This window comes from Corylus avellana, chromosome 4 (assembly GCF_965113065.1).
Source record: "Corylus avellana chromosome 4, dhCorAvel1.hap1.2, whole genome shotgun sequence".
Classification (NCBI taxonomy): domain Eukaryota; kingdom Viridiplantae; phylum Streptophyta; class Magnoliopsida; order Fagales; family Betulaceae; genus Corylus; species Corylus avellana.
Genome location: NC_142493.1, coordinates 33,670,750 through 33,694,282, shown reverse-complemented (window position 1 = coordinate 33,694,282; position 23,533 = coordinate 33,670,750). Strand labels below are relative to the sequence as shown.

The 23,533-nt window shown below is 35.1% G+C and overlaps 3 protein-coding genes across 4 annotated transcripts; 2 read left to right on the top strand and 1 right to left on the bottom strand.

The window, feature by feature from the left end:
- The first annotated feature begins 800 nt into the window (after positions 1–800).
- LOC132180115 (ADP-ribosylation factor 2) lies at positions 801–4,550 on the top strand. 2 transcript variants are annotated; one of them, XM_088515218.1, is made up of 7 exons: positions 801–929; positions 1,617–1,776; positions 2,218–2,288; positions 2,497–2,616; positions 3,550–3,668; positions 3,771–3,852; positions 4,334–4,550. In XM_088515218.1, the coding sequence occupies exons 2-7, from the start codon at positions 1,629–1,631 to the stop codon at positions 4,337–4,339; spliced, it is 546 nt and encodes a 181-aa protein (XP_088371344.1). In that variant the 5' UTR covers positions 801–929; positions 1,617–1,628; the 3' UTR covers positions 4,340–4,550. The 2 variants fall into 2 exon arrangements, with proteins under 2 accessions (XP_088371344.1, XP_059448955.1); XM_059592972.2 differs by having other exon boundaries at positions 804–929; positions 1,607–1,776.
- Positions 4,551–10,424: 5,874 nt separating this feature from the next.
- On the top strand, positions 10,425–12,500 carry GOLS4 (galactinol synthase 4). Its single transcript, XM_059592969.2, has 4 exons — positions 10,425–10,867; positions 11,006–11,326; positions 11,879–12,013; positions 12,116–12,500. Exons 1-4 carry the CDS (start codon positions 10,532–10,534, stop codon positions 12,332–12,334), a joined length of 1,011 nt encoding a protein of 336 aa, XP_059448952.2. The 5' UTR covers positions 10,425–10,531; the 3' UTR covers positions 12,335–12,500.
- Positions 12,501–13,793: 1,293 nt separating this feature from the next.
- Positions 13,794–20,055, bottom strand: LOC132179335 (type 2 DNA topoisomerase 6 subunit B-like). Its single transcript, XM_088515715.1, has 13 exons — positions 20,033–20,055; positions 19,834–19,945; positions 19,617–19,725; positions 19,180–19,263; positions 18,954–18,980; positions 18,618–18,726; positions 18,465–18,540; positions 17,935–17,955; positions 17,462–17,658; positions 17,182–17,326; positions 15,622–15,814; positions 15,320–15,450; positions 13,794–14,544 (listed from the first exon to the last, which is right to left on the bottom strand). Exons 1-13 carry the CDS (start codon positions 20,053–20,055, stop codon positions 14,236–14,238), a joined length of 1,536 nt encoding a protein of 511 aa, XP_088371841.1. The 3' UTR covers positions 13,794–14,235.
- Positions 20,056–23,533: the final 3,478 nt, after the last annotated feature.

Sequence of the window (23,533 nt, the reverse complement as noted above, 5' to 3'; positions counted from 1 at the left end):
AAATATATATATATAACCTTTTTTTTTTTGACATGTCCACAGAAGGGAAGAGGAAGAGGGAATTCGAATTAGTGACCTTCGCTTCATGAGGCATGGTTCACAGCCGATTGAGCTACCCCTTGAGAATATATATTCAATAACTGCTAGATCTTTCGATATCAATTTTGTGAAATATTTATAGAATGTTTAATATGTACCGTTACTATGTTCTAAAGACCTTTTTTAGAGAGGTGATTTACGTTGGCTCTCTCTTTCTGATTTAAATTTGTGCTTTTTTAAAAGAGGAATGCTACAATGCATTCTACCCACCATCTCCCCACCATCTCTTCACCTTGTCATCTTGATTTTTTCAAAAAAATAAAAAATAAATAAAAAAACAGAGAGAGAAGAGATGGTGGGGAGATGGTGGGTAGAATGAAGAAAAGCATATCTCTTTTTAAAAACCTGAGTTTGAATTTGAACCAAAAGTTACTTCTTGTATCAGTATTTTCGGAGTCAAATGACTCTTTCGGTCTTTGACTTGGCCACTACCAAATTCGTCGTGCAGCTCATGTTCTATTTTCCCTGATGTTCCAATAAAAATGCAAGGGCATTCTCGTCACTTAGGAATGGCAAGGGACGGTCCGGTTGCTCTGGTACCTCTCCTCATCATTCGCTTTAATGGCGTGGCTATCACCGATTGGACAGGCAACGTAACACACACTCGTAATATCCACGCACGATCCAGGAGGGTATTCTCGTCATTTTTTAAATCTTGTATCGCAGAAAGCACTCTGGAGCCACCCCGTGGTTTCCAATTTATATATCCCCTCTAGTTTGCGATCCTCACCCTCATATAATATATTTAGCGTTGGTTTGAAGCTTCTCCTCTCTCTCTCGCTCTCTCTTTTCCTCAGCGTATTTAGATCCCTCTGCGAAGCTCTCCGAAGGTAAATCCGAAGCCTCGAATCTTAATCGCTTTTTGTACTTTGATAATCGTAGAAGCTTGATCATTAAAACGATATGCATTTCTTTTCCTAGATTTTTTTAGCCCTTTGGTATGATCTCTTCTGTAATTTGAGAATTGTGAGTTTCATTCGAATTCCGCGGATTCGTATGAATTTGGGGGTTTTGTGATGCATTTTGTTGTTTATGTTTGGAATTCGGTTGTTTCGTCATGTCTCTCTTCTGATCTGAAGATCCTGTTGCGGAATTCATTTGGATCTGTTGTGTTTAGTGGTGAAAGCGTATTATTTTCCTAGGAATTCATGGTAAAGGAATCGAAATTTCCTTATCGTGCTTGCTGAGGTCCATTTTCATAGAATTTCGGTGTTTCTGTGGTGATGCTTTTACTTTTACCGACGGATCTGTTCGATCTGCCAAGAATAGATGCTCCATATATGTGTGGCTACGAGATTCTCTTTCGAGTAGCTTTCTAGGCTTATTTTGGGATTTATGGGTTAAGATTTGCATCAGGAAATTTTTACCAGCTAATACGTATTGAGTACATTTTCTGATGAAATATTGAAACTGAATCGTGATGAATAATATAATTTATGTTGCTCTATGCATGTATTAATGATGAATTTTAATATGGATATTTGTTAATTGGCGTGTAAATGTGTAGGGATCAACAGCCAGAAAGAGATATGGGGCTGACATTCACGAAACTTTTCAGCCGGCTTTTCGCCAAGAAAGAAATGCGAATTCTGATGGTTGGTCTTGATGCTGCTGGTAAGACTACCATCCTCTACAAGCTCAAGCTTGGTGAGATCGTCACAACCATTCCTACCATTGGTAAGTTCCTGAATGATCACTTTCAGTATTTCATTTTTTGTGAGTTGTATGTACTGTATAACATAATTACATGTGATCAACATGTGATTATTGTTGTGATACAGTGTAGATGCATGGTTTTTCCTTGAATATCAAAAGCGTCATTATTTATTAGTCTTCTTTAGATTGGTAACAGCCATAATATATGCTTAAATGGTATTAAAGATCGAACTTTAATCAATTTTTTTAGAGTACTTATATTTTTTATCAATGATGATTAAATTTTATGGTTTGGTTGAAGAGAGAATGTGCTAAACCAATCATTCTATTTGGTGATCCTCATCTAATTATCTTCATGTTTTAGCTTTTCATGCTTCCATGTAGTTGACAACATTTATGGTATTGTCTTGGTAAATTTTTATGATGAATTATTGTTATCTAGCAAATATACTTCATTTGCAGGGTTCAATGTAGAGACTGTGGAATATAAGAACATCAGCTTTACTGTCTGGGATGTTGGGGGTCAGGACAAGGTAAGAAGCAGTGATCCTTCTTTGATTCTGATATTTTGTTAATTGATTGAATTTTCTGACTATAAATTATGTTGGACTGTGGTTCCTCACTTTTTTTAAAGGCCTGAAATTTGATATTTTTGGATGAAATCACTTTTCTTTTTCTTTTTTTTTTTCCTTATGAAGTTCCCTTATAATGGATAAACAGTGAAGATTTTGTCTTTTACAGATCCGTCCCTTGTGGAGGCACTACTTTCAGAACACCCAGGGTCTTATATTTGTTGTGGACAGCAATGACAGAGACCGTGTTGTTGAGGCTAGGGATGAATTGCATAGGATGCTGAACGAGGTATGTTAGATAGGAGTTAAATCTTATTATGATTTGGATTTTAATTGGAGGGAATTTGGAGTGGATATTTTCATAATAAATTAAATGACATGATAAAGATATCATAAGCTTGTTAGTCATTATGGAATCTCTTTTGAATTTGATTCTTTTTTCATTCTTTGCCATTTCATTATGTGTGATCCATCATGGTTTTATTAATTGTGCAGCCTAAATTCCTATAGTATATGTGAAGTTATAACTTGTGGAAGCTTTTATGCTTATGACATGTTATTTGTTTCATTTGGAAGAATTGTGCTTTGACTCTCAAGTAGCATTCATTCGGAGTAAATGTTCTCTGATATGAACTTTTTAATTTCTTGTGGTCTTTTTAGATGTACGGTAAGGAAATATATATGTGTATTATCTCTCATACAATTAAAGTAACGTGTGGAATTAATGAAATACTGTGAACGTGTATAAATTTTGAGAAGTTGCTGCATTTATCAGTTTGCTTTTGATCTACAGTGATTTTTCTGCCAAAAAATAATTGATAGAGAAAGCATTTTTAAAAAAAACTTTTTTATCTGGTGGTATTTGCTATAAAAGCAGGTGCAACATTAATGATCCTTTCTACTTGGCATAAATTGTATATGCCCAGAACATGTTAATTAGAATGCTCAAATGATGTATACCTGATTGATGTTAAGAGTCTATCATGCAGTATTGGCTATAAAGCAGGTTCCAGATTAATGACTTTGCCAAACTTATGTACTATTGCTGAGAAAAAATTTCTTGGAGGGATGAATTTTGTTGTCAAAGATATCTGTCCCTTGTTTGAGTGAAGTTTTCTTTGGCATCGACATTGGAGTCTTCAGAAGCCATTTTTCCATTTTCAGCTTCACTTTCTGTATATGATGGATCAAACTACTAATGTCTATTTCTATTTGGTTTCAGGACGAATTGCGTGATGCAGTGTTGCTTGTATTTGCTAACAAACAAGATCTTCCTAATGCAATGAATGCTGCTGAGATTACTGATAAGCTTGGCCTCCACTCTCTCCGCCAACGCCACTGGTAAACTTTCTTATCATGGTTCAATCCTGTAATTCATAATAATATCTTTTGTCTCCATCATACTTGTCCTAATTGGTTCTAATACGTTCCCTGGTTTTTCAGGTACATCCAGAGCACCTGTGCAACCTCAGGAGAGGGGCTTTATGAGGGGCTGGATTGGCTCTCTAACAACATTGCAAACAAGGTAAATATTGAGACCTAATATCCCCCCTACAAGATATAGTAGGTCAAATATATGTGCTCTAAGCAAACATCGCACTGTAATTTGGTTGGGAGTTATTACTTATCAGAAAAAAAAATTTGGTTAGGAGTTAACATTAAATTGTATACGGGTGGTACACTTTTGTTGATGGTCAAATGTACTACATTGGATTTTAGAGCACGGATGCTTCTTTTTCCATCTTATTGCTCCCAATCCCCTTTGTTTTTATCTTTGAATGGGTAATTATTATCTTTAATTTTTGTTTTAAAAAAAAAATTATACGGATATTTTTTGTCTTAATGAAAAAAAAAATTGGGTCATTTTTGTTGGTTTAGGGGTTATATTGACTTTCTTTGGTAGTGTAGGGGAAGATTGACAATAGGGTGGTAATTTGGGAGGTTATGTATGTGTACTTTTGCCTTGTTATTCATTCCATTTTTAATCTTGTTTTCTTCAATTGCAGGCGTGAAGCTCCTGGGGAGTCGTTTTGTGCACGGGAAATTCTGGATGCAGGGGTGAATATTATCTAGTTTTTTTTCTTTTCCGTTCTTTTGAAGACAATTTGATTGTGGCTATGCCTTTTTTCTCCGGGAAATGATCTTTTAATTAGGAACTTTTATGGCCTATAATTTGTAACAGAAAATTGGTATGTTGGATATATATACTTGAGCTTTTTTGTCTGGGGTTGTATTCAATTCTCCTAGCTGTAATCGGAACTAATTTCATTGCAAAGTTCTTGATTGATTTTTATACTTATTATGTTGTTCATTGTTTGTTAATGCACAAAAATTTTGTACTGTTTTGAGTATATTTTTCTTGGAATATTCAAGCATTCTACGTACAAAGAGACCAATACCAGGCAACTCCTCTGGAGATGGGCTTGAAGAAGGTGAGGTGGGGCGTGAGGGGAGGCTGCTCCTCGACAGATGAGGGGCAGCCCACTTGTGTAGAGATGCTGGGCCTTTTTAAAAACAAAAAACAAAAAAAAACAAAATATTGTGATAGACTGTAACCTTATAATAGATTTGAGTCATCAGCTATATAATGTGTTTCGGTGATTGGTAGTGACGTAAATCCATCGGTTTCTATCAAATAACTAATGATAGGTGTTACTCTACGAATCAAATTGGTACAACTGCAAATCACATGACTAAATAAGTAATTTTCTTTAGTTATTCTTATTAGTGATCTCCTTCTGTCCTTTTTTGTCCCCTTGGGAAGCAATTCATCTCTCTTCCCTACCCCTGAATAGGGCTTGTTTGGAAGCTGAAATCGCTGCCAATGGCTTTAGTTCATTCCTGTGCGTGATTTACCAAATTTGCTTGGATACCACTCTTTTTAAGTGATGCCCGAGATCAAGTAGTTATGGAAGATTTGAAATAGGGAGAATAATGCAGCAATGGGTCTTGAAATTTAAATAATATTTTCCCCCTTTGAAATAATATAATATGTAAGCGGTCCATACTCGGAGGGATGGTGCCAAGTTACCAGAGGTATTAAGGACGATTATTTGCACAAAATGAAAGAGTTCTAGTCATCGGAGGATAGCAGTTGACAAGCAATTTCGAATCGATAGTGATACGATTACCTTTGAATGGGTAATTATTATCTTTCAGCCCAATTTAGAATTGTGTTAGGAGGCGTCTGGCTCCTTAAAGTGTCAATTTATTCATTTTCTCATAAAACTTATTAGGGACCGTTGCTTTTAACTTTTTGTATTTGTTTTGCAATCAGAACACCAACCCCCACTTTTAGGCCCAGCATCCATTGATAATCTAGGTAAAAAAAATTTCTAGTTTTTGCCAGCTTCATGATTTTGAATATGTTTGTGGGGGGTATGATTTATATTTACTTATACGGAAATCCATGAAAATTTAATTTTGAAAATGGGTTGAAGGCATTTAGTTAAGGAATAGAGTTAGGCTTGGCTTAGGTGAATTGGATAACGAGAAAGGCCCACCCCTTTTGGAGAACATTAATTGGGTATAAGTAGGTGGCTAATCAATGACGATCTTTGTAAAACGAGCTGATCCAAATATTCTCATATGTGGGGGCTTCGGCTAAGTTTGCTTTGTGAAAAATCTTTGTTTTGGTTTTGGGTAATAACTAATAACCAACACAAAAGATATGTGTATGTCCTGCACGACAAAAACGTTGGGATCAGTCTCACTGGGAATCTGGGATGAGAGGTTCAGCCTAGCTTTTGGGTTTCGTGCACATATTTTCATTATGTAATTTGTTCTCATCCTTCTTTTCCAATCAACGCCGACCACACCTGAAATATAAGGAGGTTGCTACTTGCTGCGCCTCCAACCCCAAGGCTCCAATTTTTTTTATTTTTGGTCTTTAGACTGCCACAAAAATCTCTCATCTCTAGTAAAGAAGGGTTTTTGGTACACATGGTGATTTTAGGGGAAGATAATAAATATAAGAGAATTTTTATTACTAAATTGACAGACTACAGTCAATTTGAACACTTGATTGACAGGAAGCATTGACAGAGCCCACTTGCCCATAAGCCTTAATTCCTTCTTGTTGAAACATGAATATTCAGTTAGTTATATTTAAAGAGTATTTTTGTCTTTTTTATTTTTTGAGCGAACAAAAATATCTTTCTAATATAACTAATAATTTTTATTTTTTTGTGAAAAAGGTCACATAAAAGCTCGAGTACTGATATATAAGAAGACGGTCAAAACGAAAAATTACTAAATAATTTTCACTGTGGTATTATTATAACTATTTATAAAAAAGAAAACTCCAAGAAACAGAAGGTAATAGATGAGATATTAAGCGAAATATCTGGCGGCTGGAATGGGCGAACCTCTTCTGATGTACTGGGAAGTGTCGTCTCCCACTTTGCCTACAAATACAATAATTCGATTTGTAGTCCCCTGGGATGGATGGGATAAGTCACAAAGCTAAACCCACCGCCCCAGAAGTTTGATATTATCGCAACGTGCTTGGAAAATAACTTTATAGGAAGATCCTCTATATAATATATTATATATCCTCCTCAATATAATTGAAGCTGAAAATAAACCCCATTACTTTGTAGAAAAATCAACCGGTTGCAATTAATTACTCTTGCTAGTAACAATAGCAATTACAGAATTGAGTGGCGTATTCAAGAATAAATCCTTGCAAGTGGGCCTTCTGGCCTATTTGATTAGCCCAAACAAGCCTATTTTTTTCATAACTTATGGATTAACTGAACTCAGTCAAGTTTAGATTTCTAATGCCCTTATTCTCTGCGAAACAAGGGATGCTTGCATGATAGAGTTAAGGCTACAAAATCAAATCAGTTATCCCATGAATCCGTCCCTAACTAACCAATTGAGTGTAGGAAAACACTCGGCTCGGCTCACTCACGATGTATGCATCATTCTAGCAGAACACTTTTCTTTCATAAATTCTTTAATCGCATTACTTTCTTCAATAAATACTGACTTAAACATCGGAGTAACTCCCACTAGATCGGATGACATTCTTTTTTCTTCTTTGTGCTCGATTTCTTAATTTTGTTATTTTCTTTTCTTTTGAGATTTGTTTTTTACTCACCCCACCTATGTTTATCCTTTGAGAAGCTTGTGGAAACTGATCAAAATGTGATTTGTACAGAATAAAGGCATAAGATATAGTTGGGTGTGAAAGTACTGAATTGGAATTTTTAACTCAGATAATGTCGGGGGCGGGGTACCTTTACTTATACTTTTGTCCATATAGGGTTAATGGAATTAGGATTTGATATGGTAGGCCATGGTCTTAAGACAGGAAACATTATTTAATTCCATTTCCAAATATTATAATTTTTTGCTTTTATGACTATATCAACCCTAATTTGTCTTTATATCCTCTCCACTGATAATTATTATTATTATTATTATTATTTTATATTATCTGTCATATAAATATGTGTAAAAAATATATATCTATATTAATTTAATACACGTCCCATTTGACCGAAGCTAATTACATTGGTATCCTTAATTAACAAGCAACTCGTTGATCATGCACGAATAGTATTTTTGAAGGTAATATCTAAACTAAAGTCGAGATTTGTGGGGTGCTCGATCTTTATAACCACCCACCTTTACGTTTCTTTTATTTCTGGGTCGTCTACTTCCTAGCCTTTGCTAAAGTTAAAGAGAGGGAGTTCCGTGTTTTATAATTTACAGATGCCGTGGAGCCCCAAAAATCTACCAATGGGATATTGTGGAGTCTGCAGTAAAAAGCTAAAAAGATAAAGGGTCAGAATATCAATATGATAATAGTAATGCTATATATATATATATAACACATTTTTATTTTGTGTTGCTAACGTCACGCTATTAATTCATGTGTACAGTAGCCTAATGACTACTAGACTCTGTTAAAGTAATGATTAAGTGATTAAATTTATATTTTCCTATTAGTTTAAGCTTTTTGGACAATTTGTGATTTAACATGGTATCAGATCTAAAAAAAAATTGAACCTTGACACCGTCATTTACTTCTTATTTCAATTAAATATTTCACGTATTAAACAGAGAGTTTGAGCCTATACGTGAGGGAGAGTAATTATCTGTTATGTTAGTCGTCAGTATAATAAAATAAAAGTGTGGTGTATAGTATAACATTTCTCTTTTTTTTTTTTAACAAGGATTGATCTATTCTCTTTTTTTCTTTTTTTTTGAACGAAAATCTGAAGATTTCATTGATTAAAAATCATGAGTATAAAGGTCTTACAGATACAAACAAAAATTATAGATACAAACAAAAAATTTTACAATCAAATGCTATCTTTGACTTCAATCTTCCGCTAACCCATGTATAAATACAGTTAAAGAGCAGATCTACTCTGAGCAGACTAGATTTAAGACATGTGTAGCCAAATTTCCTAACAAAATTTATTTAAACCGGCAATGAGAGATAACCTGTCACACCGAACTATTCAAGCGTGAGAAATAACCCCTCACACCTAATTATTCAAAACAAAAAATACAAACAAACAACCAACAAGCAGCAGCAGCGGCAAGGGAAGAGATGAACGGCACAACACGGTGAATGGACACATAGCAGATGGGCCAAAGTTTCTGATGTGGTCAGAGAACACTTACAAACATAAGGAAAGAAGAAGAAAAACGAGAAGAGAAGGGGGAGGATAAGAGCGAGGAGTAAAAAGGGAAGGGGAGAGTGAGGAAATCTACTCCCTCCTCTTCTCAGAAAAAGAAAGAAAAAAGAAAAGGGAATGGATCTATTCTAAGTACTGATTAACATTGAAGAAAATCATAAATCAATGCCATCCTCTCATTAAAAATATAAAAGATAAAAGAAGAAAAGGTGTTTCCAGCCAAGGATTTACGTAAATTGCCTGCTAAAAACTTGTTAAACACTAATTAGCTTTCTCATTAACGTATAGCCAGCTGCTACGTACTATTAGATGTTGATAAAAATAATATTTATAATTAACTCAAAATGGATAATTAAAAAAAAAAAAAAAAAAAAAAAAACCCAGAAAAATAGTTTACACAAATCGCCTTTCAAATTGTCACCTAGTATATATGCCGATCGATCGAATTGCATGCGAACAAAAAATTTCAAAAAAAATCCTCATTCGAGAATCGAGTGGGCTCCATTTTATAGCCAGTGGTGCTAAATGATTCAATTAATAAAAAAATATAATAATTGTACGTGTACATGAAATGTGAGGATTTAGAGCATTCACATCTCGCTATCTAAGATGTGAATTTGGGTGCCTTAATCATGTGACTAACTATTTTAGCTACCTTAAAATTAATTGGGCAACATGCATGCTTCCATCCATCTGTATTCACCAAATATTAATAAATAAATAATCTTTATAAGATATATATGCATGTACGTGGGTATGTGTTTTTTTTTAAAAAAAAATTAAATTAAATTGAATAGTAAAAATCAATAATATCTAAAATAAAAAAAATTGTTAAAGGAGAAGGAATGCGTAAGTTCTGTCATGTTGTGTATGAGCTAAACTGGGCTTTGAAAAAAACATCTTCAAGTTTTGTCAGAACTTCAATGATCTAATTTTGGCATTATCCCATGATTTTTATTTATTTATTTTTGAATTATCCCATGATTTTACCTCCGAAAGAAGACCCCACACGAGAGCCGACTAATTCCATTAATTAATGCTACCTTCCTTCTGATTTTGCCCTCCCCGAAGAAAAATGATGACTTCCATTACTTGATGCCTTTACATTTACTTTGTTATAATAAGTATAATTAATTAAACACAAAGTATATCAGTACAAGAAAATCAACCTCCAATCGACTGTGACCTCACTTCATCGAATCTCAGCCCTTCATTTTGACGATAAGGCTCTAGATTGCAGCAAACTATGTTCATTCGTTTTTTTCCTTTCCATTTTTTTTTTTTTTATTATTATTATACCACCCTTGACCTAAACAAAATATTACGATAAAGAAACAAAGGACAACATAAATTGCATTTGAGTTTCATTTGGCGTTCATTTGGCATGCATTAATTTACCTGTCATTTAACATCTATTTAAAGAGACGATGGCTGCCATTGCAGAACTCGGGAGTCAGGAACAAAGGGTATATAGTAGGGACGTGGCATCCTCAAGTTACCAAACAACCCCACCTCCAGTAATCTCACAAAAAAACATATATATATACAATGGCCCCCGAAATCCCTGTAGACGTGTTCACCGGAACCGGCAAGGTTTCTACGCTTCACGCCGGCTACTCTAAGAGGGCGTACATAACATTTTTGGCCGGTAATGGCGACTACGTCAAGGGGGTGGTTGGTTTGGCAAAGGGTCTGCGCAAGGTCAAAAGTGCTTACCCTTTGGTGGTTGCAATGTTGCCTGACGTGCCGGAGGAGCACCGTCAGATCTTGCGGTCTCAAGGATGCATCCTCCGTGAGATCGTGCCGATTTATCCGCCTGAAAACCAAACTCAGTTTGCTATGGCCTACTACGTTATCAACTACTCCAAGCTTCGTATTTGGAGTGTAAGTAATTATATATAAATATATATATTTCTCTATGGATGTATATATATAACACGTACATGCATGTTGCACATTTAGATGGATGCGGGGTTAATATAATTTAATTATATGCTTAATTTACGGGGGCTTTATATGCAGTTTGAGGAGTACAGCAAGATGATGTATTTGGATGCGGATATTCAAGTGTTCGAGAACGTAGACCATCTCTTTGACACGCCGGACGGCTACTTCTACGCCGTGATGGACTGCTTTTGCGAGAAGACATGGAGCCACGCGCTGCACCATCAGATTGGGTACTGCCAGCAGTGCCCGAAGAGGGTGCCATGGCCTGCCGAGTTGGGTCCTGCTCCTGCCTTTTACTTCAACGCCGGCATGTTCGTCTTCGAGCCTAGCCGTTTAACTTACGAGAATCTTCTCGAGGTCCTCCAAATCACTCCACCTACTCCGTTTGCAGAGCAAGTGAGTTATTATTAATTCATTTTGGTTTTCTAATTTGCTGGTTTTTATAATTATATATGTCTTCCCCGCGTATATATGATTTCTTTTTGTTTTATTCATGAATAATTAATCTGCATGATGGGCATGCAATTAATAAGCATATATAGGTGACCATCATTTTGTTGGCTTCATTAAAGCCACGATCGACCTAATTAATATTTCCCCACCATTACCTTGCTTTTATTTGGTTTTAGTATCACCGGCCATCATCGTTACCGTCGTTATCGATCAATTGATTCAATTTGGAAAAAGAACCAATAAAATCTCTAAATAATTGATTGGACTACTACAGCTTTTAATTACTACAAGTTTAATTGACTCATCAATTTAAGTAATTAGTAGTAATTATGAAGTGTCATAATATCAGTTCGTATGAAAAATTGTAGTAAAAGTGATATATATAGTACCCCAAACATTTTTTAATTTATTATTTTATAATATATGTATGTATATATACTGGTGATTAATTAACAAATTTGATTAAAATCTTCTTGTTGTGTGCATGTATGATAGGATTTCCTGAATATGTTCTTCGAAAAGGTGTACAAGCCCATCCCCCCGGAATACAACCTTGTTCTTGCAATGCTATGGCGCCATCCGGAGAACGTGGAGGTTGACAAGGTCAAGGTGGTGCACTATTGTGCTGCTGTAAGAACTCTTCTGATCATCTCATTGATTATAATTATAATTTAATTATCTCTTAATTAACCTTCTCGGCCTCTATATTATTTGCCAAAAACATATATATAGGGATCAAAACCATGGAGGTACACTGGCAAGGAAGTAAACATGGACAGAGAGGACATTAAGATGTTCGTATCAAAATGGTGGGATATTTATAACGACGAGTCACTGGATCTGAAGGATGAAAACCCAGTTGTAGAGGAAGAGGCATTCTCAAAGTCATCGATCATGGCTTCCATGCCTGAGCCCACAATGTCCTACATTCCTGCTCCCTCTGCCGCTTGAAGGGGATCCGGCCGGAGAGTGTTTGGACGATATTGATCGTGATGTTGTAATCCCATCTTTTCTTTTCCTTGTATCTTTTTCCCTATTTTATACTTTTTCTATGCTGCTTGGCCTTTCCATGTTGTGAGAGTTCATAGGAAATTAATACATGTAGAGTTTTTCTTAACATGTTTGATCTTATATATATAACTTCTGTCTTGAATTTATATCGACAACTTCTATATATTGTGAGACTTTCATGTATTACATGTACATTAATTAATAATTACATATTGATCTTCATATATATGACACAAAATTTTAGAATATTTTCTCTTACGCCAACCGCTCCTTAATTTTTAGAGGATTTCCACCGTCTCGTTTTGGAGTTATTTTCTTAAGAAGACTCAACGATGTCCTACAATTCTCAACGAGGCTATATATGTTTAATAAATAATTTTTATTTTTTGTTTTCAAGACAAAAATATTAATAAACAATTCAGAACATAATTTTTTAGTCACATCAGAATTTTTTTTTTTTTAAAAAAAAAAAACTTCTTAAAACACATTAATAAGTCCATATAATACTTTTAGCCCAAAAACAACTTACGGATACTTTGAGGGACAGCTCTTAATTTTTAGGCTATGTTAAGATATACACTAGTTTGCTTTGAATTGGAAATTAGGAATTAAAAATTCTAAAAACTTCTAAAAAGAAAAATGGTGTCAATATCTACGATATTATACAAAATGACGTCAAATAGAGATGGGCATTGCCTTGGCGCCTTCCCCCAAGTTTCAATTTTCTTTTTCCCCTCCTGCTAAAATTACATTTGCTCCATGTTTGGGTGAGAACTGTCTTCACCAAAGACGTGGCAGCTTGTGATGGGTCTGGACCATCATGTCAAAACCATCAGCAAATGAATGGCTTTCAATCATCATAATTATGATAATAATGTCAAAAATAAACCCATAGCGTGAGGAGACAAATCCGCAATATTTGGTGAAAAGGACGTGATTGGTGGGAGGTAAAAGAAAAGGAAAGAAAAGGAAATTCGATGTTTGACTCTACTTTCTAGCAATTTCACACCACTTGAATATAATATCCTTCGCCGGCCCATCTCAATTTGAGCGATTCTTTAAGCTTTTATAGCCAGATATATTATAAAGTACACACCTCAAAAATAAATTCACACGGTCGCAGCTTAAGCAATTTATGATCTCTAGCTTCACAGGACTCGATCGTAATTCTTTTTATTCAGTGAGTTCGATTATCTTTTGGTAGAGATTACCGAAAATGACAGAAATGAGTAAACTATAACCATGTGACCATCAATCACTATGGTTCTGAATAATCACTCCACCTATAACCTGAGACCCTTTTGCCAACTAATCACCTCAAGTCCACATCAAACTGGTAAAATCAAATCAAAAATCAAAAGTTGGACCAACTCAAGGTCACATTGTCATGGTCCATGCGTATTTTCAAGAAATTTGATGGAGGAGAGAGAGGCAAGGCACAACCACAACATATTTGACATATTTTAACTATTGAGAGGGCATGGACAAGAGTAACGTGTGGATCATCCACGCCCACCATAGATATTTCCAATTGCCAAGTTGCAGGTCATAACCAGGCTGGACTTCCCAATACACAGTTGAGAGTATTCTGGGTTTCAACATCAGTTGGTCCAGTTGGCTAAAATACAGACACAAACGGGCCAGAAAACACCAAATCCACACTTATTTGAGGTTAGAAATTATACCTTGGTGTTGTAATTAGCAGAAACCACGACTGGAGCTTGCTGTATTCACTTTCCGGGCTGACAGTGGCATCTTCAACTGACATAAACGTTCATATATATTTTGTAGAACTTTGCAGTTATCTCGGGTTGGCCGAAGGCATTATGCACAGGATACGTCTATATATCCAAGGGACTTGAGGCATCCTCGCCTTCTTCATATTCCTCTTCTTGCAACTCTAGCTCCTGGAGGCAGTCATCTCTAAAAAGAAAAGGAGCAACTTCTTCACTTCTCTGGTGTGACTTTCTGTCATTCATCTCTATAATTGAGATAATCTTTTCCTTGATACAATCTTCAACAATTTCACCTCCAACTCCCTGAAACTGCAAGCCAAAAAGAGAAAAGCATTCTTCCTGGAAGCCTGAGTCATCGGATGACAAGATTAGGCCAGCCATTGTTTTTGCAAGATCAGGGGCATAACTGCAAATCTGAGAATTAAGTTCAAGTCCAACTCGCCAACATGGGTTCGTCAAGATGCTTATTTATGCATCGTGAAAACTACGATCTTCAGACAAGTAGCTAAATAGGGAGGCTTAATAATAAGACAAATGTCCCATTTTTCTCACAGCAATTACAATCATGCAGTATTTATAGTTCATGGAATGAGAGCGAACTTGTTATTAACACAACAAGAAGGGGCAATATTGTTAATTTGATCAAAGTTTTTCTCAAAGCAATGCGTGCGTTTGACAACTATATTTGCGAGTTTTCTCTTGGTTTTGTTGACGGTAAGTACATTGAACTCTTTGTCCAGTAGCAAGAGTTCACGGATTTTATATAGTGCTACACCATTAAGCCATTTGTTGATTGAGTAAAATAACCAAGGCAGTGCAAATAACCACACAAACATAAGGTATATCCCATATAACCAAGACATTTTTAGGTTAATACATAATCAATGTTATGATCGAAAAATTGGAGAAATCGATTTCATTCCAAGCATTATAAATTTATAATAAAAGAAATTTCATGAGCTCTTTTGAATCAAAATTGATCTGCTGAATTTGAACATTGAACACATCGTTTGCTGCAGAAACTAAGTTGTTTTTAATAATGATTGCACATGTCAAAAACGCCCAATGTATATATACAATTGCATAAGAGAATAGCAACATACAATAATATTATTATTTTCTTCTAGTACCCAGTGCTGTAGAAACTTCGAAGATATCATCTTTTTGTGAGAAAAGGATAGAGATTTACCTTGAGGGCATGGGCACTTAGAAGAACTCCTGCATGCTTCTCCTTCAAATCATCGAATGCAAGTTTCACTGCTCTTTTTATAAGATTTCGATCAAGTTGAGTTTTTTGCCCCACCGATGGTATCATGACCTTGGTGAGAAGTCAAGGAAGAGGCATACATATGGCAGCAGCTTACAGGCAAAAAAAAATTAAATCCAAAAGAGACCAACACACATACATATAATAAGAACAACAATCAAAAGCATGAAAGGGTTAACGTTAGCATATTAGGAACTGAAGCATATAGCACAATGTTGGATATTGCTCATGGTAACAGTGGAGGACAATATCAATATGAGCATACGGTGGCAAGCCTTCCCATTCCAGCAATGCATGGCCACCTTGATTCACAATACTTGCCAAAGTCAACCCATAACTTCTCCAGTCAATGCTAGTCAATGCCTTCATAGATGACGGGGAGATTGCAGAAGGTGAGAAATCTTTGAAGTAAAAAACCTGAAAACAAATCCAGATTATACAAATTAAAGACAAACTAGAAAGGAAAAAAAGCAAACTCACAGGACTAATTAGAACAAGCATTACTGAGAATAAAAGGTAGTTTGCTTAGACATTAATCTCTATTTTCTCTGATGACCTTCGGTCCTTACTTCTTTCTTCAGATGGTTACTTTCAAGTTTCAACACTTAACATATCAAACGAACTCTTCTATGCTGAAAGTCATTCGCACATGGTTTGGAGTATGCCAACCAATAATTCCAGTATGACAACGTAAGTGTACTTGATGGCATACCTAAAGACATGGTATGCTGAAAGTCATTCGCACATGGTTTGGAGCATGCCAACCAATAATTCCAGTATGACGACGTAAGTGTACTTGATGGCATACCTAAAGACATGGTATAGGGGTCTTACCAATTCAACAGTAGATTAATTGAGTAGTAATTCAACAACATGCTTTTTTCAATTTGATATATATGAGAAAGTGGTCTTGGATTGAACCATGGGCAGCATAGCCTAAGACTTCTACCTACTTTATTGCATACTTCAACAAACTAAAGTAATAAAAGGAGATGCAAAATCCAAGTTAAATAAAGAGATGTATTGTCTCATAATTTCCCAACCAAGTTTTCCAACACCGAGTAATGGGCTTTAATCCTTCAATTTTCCTATATCAAGGTGGGAGCAGAGTTGAGAAAACTCTAGCAGAACTCCAACTTGGTCCGATGATATCTCTTAAGCATAGATATGGGAACTGAACCTGGGTCACGACATGACAATGTAAGACCTGTACTGATCAACCGAACTATTCAAATGTTTATGCCTGATTTTCTTGATATGCAAAGGCCTTTTGAGGTCTGTATATTACACAAATCCCAAAATTCAACATTTTAGTGCACAGATAAGCTTGTATATAAGTTTGATAAATAACAAGCTTGCAGACTGACTTATTTAGGCTCTCTTGATCTGAAAAGTTTTCTGAAATAATGCTGTCAGCTCTCACTCTATGTGTGTGTACTATGTTACGTTATGGAACTTACATCTTCTGTCAATACATATTTGATTGAGAATTAATGATGAAGAACAAGCATCACCTCAACTATGACAGGTGAGGCCAAAGGAGCAACATTTAACAAATATACGTAGCAGGCAAATTTGTGCATGTAGTGGAATGAATTTATAAATGTAGTTGATCATAAAGTTCTATCACAAGAAACAGGTTACGTAGCTGGGCCTTAATGCACAAGACAAGTAAATGCAGGTGACCCAATTCCCATGCAGACTTCACATTTCACCATAATATATTTGATTGTTATTCTTTATTTAAGAACTGAATGACATAAAACAGAAGAGGTGAAACAAACCTCACTTTTAGCACCACATGTTCTGAAGCAACAACTAGTTGTCTCTGATATTTCACTTATCACTATAATGGCTTCCATCATCCGTCCAGCATTCCTATGGTCTTCTGTGCAGCATGCTATTCCACTCCCAGCCTTGACACACTCCCTATCAAGAGGTTCATAAATAGATAGCTCATCTAGTAGATTTCCAAGTAAATATTTGCGGGTAATGATAAAAGGACTAGAGTATGCAAGCCAAAAGATAAACAGAAACCTAACAATGAATTTGGTATGAACTTACAAACTTGGAAAACAAGAGCCACACTTCTTATTTGAGTTATTTCCATGCTTTAAAACATAATCTTCAAGGCCTGACTTCAAACGTTCAAGATTTGAGGCTGAAAAAGGTGGTGGATAGGGCTCATTTGCTAAAAATAAATTTTCACATCGTGATCCAGAAGCATCTTCATGCTCAACAACCACTTCATAGGCAACATTCTGGACAAAAAAAAGAAAAAAGAAAATCTGATCAATTGAGAATTAAAAGTGTGACCTTCATATTAAATCAAATCAATCAAGCTCCAAAGTCATAGAGAACATTTCTACTGGAATCAACAAGGTTTTGGAGGTGGTGTTCAGAAACACAAGGGGACCTCTCAAAAAAAAAAAGTAAGAAAGTTCTTCAGCTTTTATGATAAAGTTACACTGCAATACACAGTATTTGATAACATGGAAACTTTTATCATATAACAAAGAGTAGCACGTAGAACTCACAGGAATCCTTAGCACAAGCACCTGCAAAACCAATAGGGAATGGATTCTGGTAAATAGAGGAAAAACTAGAAAAGAAATTTTTCAATGGGCACTTAACAGAGAATATATGGGAAGTGGGTTCAGAAATGCAAACCATGAAACAATGTGATATCAATCAATTTGAGCAGCAGAAATTGTTTTTCAATCAACTAAAATTTTTGAGAATCCTAGCATCAGTCTAGAAGTACATCAAACAATAAACTTAATTAAACCACTAGCCCTGCAAAAAAAAAAAATCCCAACATGAGTAATAATAAGTGTTTAACCACAAACTGTGTGAAAACATAAAAAGGATGTCCCAATATCAATAATACTAAGTCGCTATGATCTTAAATTCTTCCTTTAATCATTTGAAAGACCATGTATATGTTTGTTTTTGGTTGCTAGTAAGATGACAATCGTTAATCATAAGCTAACAATCAATCTGAGTATTCACCAGCATTATGTAACAAAAGAGAAACAACTGAATCTGCAGAAAAGAGTCAACAAACCTTTTGAAAGAAGGCATTGATCTCTGGCAGTAAAACCTCAACACTTTCGAAGATGGAGAAAAACACTTCAGTCCCACTGGAGATATGATCATCAAGCAATTAGCAAGATAATCTACAAATCAACAAAATATAAAGTTCAAGTAACTTGCATGCCTGAATTTCACCCCATTCTTGGGGTTTGAAGGTAGTCTGGTCAGCCTTCTGGCAGAAGCACTCTCTTTTAGATTTAACTGATAATGATATACCTCATTATCACATATGCCTGCAATCTCCACAAAAATGTTAGCAACATTGATATATATGCTAAACATGAAAAACAGAGAACTATATTTCTTTATGAACTCAAGCTCCTCAATTCCAATCATTACAATCTCTCATCCACACGGTCGATGAAAATGGATACGCAACGAAACATTTTTGATAAAGTAGTTTTCGGAGAAGTTTCTATATAATAATAAAGCACAGGTACACTGAGAAAATTAAACTTACTAGTTGTTCTGACAGAAAGCACTCCATCTGCGTCAAAATGCCAGACATCGATCAAAAATAGCATGTATATTTTCCCAAAAATTCAAACAACTATATGCGTTTTCGCGAACATGAAAATGAATACAGCCAATGCTAGAATTAATTGAACCTCTTGAAAAGAAGAACAATACAACGATCAAGACCAGGAGCTTCTAGTAGATTTGTGCAATCTCAGTCCTCTACTTACCCCACTTTTCGGCACCGATGCCTTCCCTAGAAAACTTCAAGTCCCGAAACTCCTCCAAGCAGCTTCCGACGCCGGTATCTGAAACTGCTCGTGACGAAACCAAGGAAAACCTCTCGTCATTTCATTTTTCATTTGAATTCTAGATGTTATCACACATATGAACCTTCTCAGCCGCAATTCCCCAAAAATTAATTACAGCTACTCTTGTTGCATTCACTCTGGGTTAAAAGGAAAAATAGGCAAAATCGACGTAGTTTAGCCTCTATTTCCTTCTCTACGACAAGATAAAAAAATCAACGGCTAGTGGAAATTTCAGCAAACATTAAGCACTTTCATATTCATCGAAAAAAAAAAGCGAAGCAAAATCAAATCGATAATGAGAGATGTTAGAGATTTACTTTTTTTTTTTTGTTGATAAGTAGATATTAGAGATTTACTTGAAATTCGAAGAACAAGATGATCGGATGGTGGAGAGCACTTGAGAATAACTGAGAGTCTGCATAGCTCTCTGGATAAGCGGCATCTTTGAATCGCAGAAGAAATAAACTGTAATCGTTTTTTTTCAAAAAAAAAAAAAAAAAATCCGATCGAATGGTTAGAAAAAGAGTGAGTTTGCGATAATCGATTGATGAAGCAATTCGAGCTTTCCCTTACAGATTGAAGAAACTCACATGCAGACAGATTGCATGAACAGAAGCAAATTCCATTGAAGAAGGCTCTTGGGAAGCGAACAGAGAAGAGCTCGCTCTCTCGCGCCCGCGTACATCTTTTTTGAAAAATTGAAATGCTTTGTTTAAAATGGGTTTCAGACTTTCAGTTGCGAATGGAACGGGTCGGGCACGAAAAGCGAAACCTTGGCCCGGACTGAGGTCCCATTTAAGAGTAATGGTAAGAAGTATCACTCCTTCCGAAATCATCCGCAATTGCTGAGCTGGCTAGTAAAGTTAACCCCCGTTGTGGGAAAAAAATGGTTAAATAATTTTTTGAGTAAAGTCTTTATAATCTCTTCAAACTGCCATCTAATTGATAATGTCTTCTCTAAACTTTTAATTGTGACAATATCCTCCTAAATTACCAAAACATTGTCAATGTTCCTCCAAGATTAACAAAAAATCAAAATGCCCTTATACATTTCTTAATAAGACAAAAATACCCTTATAAATTTAAAAAAAATTAATTAATTTCAAAAGAACAATTTTTTTTTAAAAAAAAAAATAATAATAATTTTTAAACGAAAATTTTTAATTTTTTTAGAAGAATTTTTTTTAAAACGGAAATTTTTATTTTAAAAAATTTATAAAACAAAATAAAAAACGAAATTTTTATAATAAAAAAAAATCGAAATTTTTTAATTTTTTTCTTATAAAAAAGGATCTTTTTTTTTATAATTTTTAATTTTCTACCCTTTGGATTTTTTTTAATTAGTTTTAGGTTTTTTCTAGAAGTTTTATTATTTTTTGTTTTTATTTTATCAAGGGTAGTTTCATCATTGGGAGGAACATTGACAATTTTTGGTAGTTTGAAGGGGACATTGTCACAATTAAAAGTTTGAGGGGAACATTGTCAATTGGTGGTAGTTTGAGGGAGTTATGTGGACTTTTCCCTAATTTTTTCCTATGTGATTTAACAACTTTATTTTCTATTTATCGGCTTCATTTAGTATCACAGATGGTCCTTGATAATAGCTAAAAATTGAGATGATACATTCATCTAACTTCTGTCCAAAATTTGACGAAAATCCATGTCATCACCTCTAAAAATTCAACACATATTTATATACCTAATTAAAAATAAAAATAATTAAATTAAATTAAAAAATTAAAACGAAAATGATTAAAATTTTAAATTTTAAAAAATATGGAAAATAGGTGGTTTGAGCCACCCCTGGCCGATTTTGGATGGCCAAACCACTCCTAAGTTGCAAAATGGGGGCAGCTTGGCCACCCCCGTTTGGCCTGGGGTGGTTTCGGCCACTCCAAGGGCCAACCCTAATTCTTTTTTTCTTTTTCTTTTTTAATTGGCCTTTTGAAATCGGCCGGTTTGGGGTGGTTAAAACCACCCCAGGCCAAATGGGGGTGGCTAATAGCCACATTTTTCAACCTACAGAACCATTAGTTGAAGTAATTCCAAAGACTTTGTACGGCGACACCATTGAAGGACACTCACGCCACCACTGTAAAACCCCGAAATTATTTTCTATATATATATTTTGGAAAAAATAATTATTTTGGAGATATCTTTGAGTAAATCGATATTTATTATGATAAATTTTAATTGGTGATATTAAACTATAAGATTTGACTTTGCACCATTGAAGAGTTAATTATAAGTTTTGATTTTCAATAGTTTTAGAGGATTTAATTTGAAATTTGTAGATTTATCTTGCTTTGATAATACTATTAAACCACAAAGACAAAATACAAAAACAAAGAGAGATAACGTGAAGCTAAAGATCAATGGTCCCAAAGCTGTTTCCCTAAGGTAGGCAGCATGCTTCCCACTGGGGATAAATACCCAGTTTTAGTTTCCGGTTATTGGCTAAAACTAACAATTGAAACCGAGGTATCCGGTTTTTGATTTTTGAAAACCGGAACTGGGTACCCAGTTATATAATAACCGGCCGATTCCGGTTGGTACCCGGTTATCCGGACCAAGTAACTGGTTTTTTTTTGTTTTTTTTGCATTTTGAGCTTATTTTAGGCATTTGGCCTAATTTTTGGGCTTAATTTAACCATTTTGTGCCCTTTTTAAACAATAAAACAAGTAAGCTTAAAATGCTCTAAAATTTTATTTTAAAAGCTTGCATAATACATAAGATTAAACTATATCTACATAGATTACATATATGATATATCAACCAATTCAACTACAAATCTCATTCTTATGAGATTAAACACTAAATAGTAAATATTAAACACTAAACCCTAAATATTAACATGTTAAAAACAAGTATGTAAACAAAAAAAATTAAAAATAATAATCAATAGACTAAATTCGAAAAAAATATATATAAAATTAAAAATATATATTATTATTATATATATATATATATATATATATATATACCGGGTTACCTGGTTATAACCGGGTATTTAAAAACTCCAAAACCAGAACCGGGCACTCTGGCTACCGGTTTTTTTTATAATTTTTTTTACACCCCTACTTCCCACGCCGGCCTTCACAAGGAAGGCCTGAGGAGCAGCTGGCTTGAGGACCATCCCCAAGCGTGTATTGGAGAGAGGGGGAACGCACCTGTCATTCTATAAAAGTGGGAAAGAGTGAACCAGAGAGAGAGATCGGGAGAGAAGGGGGGAAGAGAAGAGAAGAGAGAGAGAGAGAGAGAGAGAGAGAGAGAGATTAAGAGGGAGAGAGGGAGATTGTGGGAGTTTGAGATGGGGGAATAATGCCATTCATCCAAGGGCTCCTTTCCCAAAGGACTCTCCAGTGGTTTGTTCAAATTCCTGGCTGTAGTTGTGTAGTTAATGTTCATGTGATGACTTCTCTCTTTCTGAATTTGCTAATAATTTTCTTCTTGAGCCATGACTAAGTTATCATTCTACAGTTGAATTGCCTAGGCAAGGCAAACAAACAGAGCATTAAGATGGGTGTTCTTGCGGAGCTTTTGTCATGGCTCCACAAAAGAGAATCCACCACCAAGAAAACAACCCTATAGAATAGAACCCACCTCGTGCTATTTGTTTGAAGGAAACAAAAAAAGAAAAGAAAGAGACTAGTTTACCTAGTTCATTTACTTCTGTATACATTATCCAGGCTACTGGTCTCATCTTAAAGATGTTCAGCAATTTCGTAATAGTAACTGAAAGTCCCAAATGTTTAAGAAAATAAAGTATTTGTTACTTGAGCAGTGATTTTTGGCATATCAGCGTGTTTGAACAGTAAACACATAAGTGTTAAAATATTATTATTATTATTTTTTACTGTTTAAATATTATTTTAATAATATTTTATAATATTTTAACACCAACATACTTATTGTTCAAGCACCCGGTGTGCCAAAAATCACTACTCTTTCTTCCTTACACTATTTGCAACATAAGCTTCTCCGTCGCAGCAAATTCTGACCGTCAAACACAATGGAAAAATTGCAAAGTAACCAAATATTAGAAAAATCCTAAAAAAAAAAGAAAAGAAAAGAAGGTAGAATTGCAACGTTTGAAAAACATATAAAACATCACTAGGGGGATGGTCCAGTAGCCTTTGGGGTTAGGCCTTAGCCACAGCCCTTGTGGTTAGGCCTTAACCAAATCGGTTTGAAAGACTCTTAACCAAATTTAAGAATAATTTGTGAAGGCATTCCGTTAATTGGGCATCTTTGCCACGTCATTCAATGTTG

What these genes read in the sequence shown, in the direction of transcription:
- LOC132180115 (XM_088515218.1), top strand. Translation starts at nt 1,629, where the DNA reads ATGGGGCTGACATTCACGAAACTTTTCAGCCGGCTTTTCGCCAAGAAA. An exon ending in CACAACCATTCCTACCATTG is followed by an intron (nt 1,777 to 2,217) that starts GTAAGTTCCTGA and finishes CTTCATTTGCAG; the next exon opens with GGTTCAATGTAGAGACTGTG. An exon ending in ATGTTGGGGGTCAGGACAAG is followed by an intron (nt 2,289 to 2,496) that starts GTAAGAAGCAGT and finishes TGTCTTTTACAG; the next exon opens with ATCCGTCCCTTGTGGAGGCA.
- GOLS4 (XM_059592969.2), top strand. Translation starts at nt 10,532, where the DNA reads ATGGCCCCCGAAATCCCTGTAGACGTGTTCACCGGAACCGGCAAGGTT. An exon ending in CTACTCCGTTTGCAGAGCAA is followed by an intron (nt 11,327 to 11,878) that starts GTGAGTTATTAT and finishes CATGTATGATAG; the next exon opens with GATTTCCTGAATATGTTCTT. An exon ending in TGGTGCACTATTGTGCTGCT is followed by an intron (nt 12,014 to 12,115) that starts GTAAGAACTCTT and finishes ACATATATATAG; the next exon opens with GGATCAAAACCATGGAGGTA.
- LOC132179335 (XM_088515715.1), bottom strand. Translation starts at nt 20,055, where the DNA reads ATGGGACCTCAGTCCGGGCCAAG. An exon ending in GCTTTCTGTCAGAACAACTA is followed by an intron (nt 18,727 to 18,953) that starts GTAAGTTTAATT and finishes TGGAGATTGCAG; the next exon opens with GCATATGTGATAATGAGGTA. An exon ending in CATGTGGTGCTAAAAGTGAG is followed by an intron (nt 15,815 to 17,181) that starts GTTTGTTTCACC and finishes ATTTGTTTTCAG; the next exon opens with GTTTTTTACTTCAAAGATTT.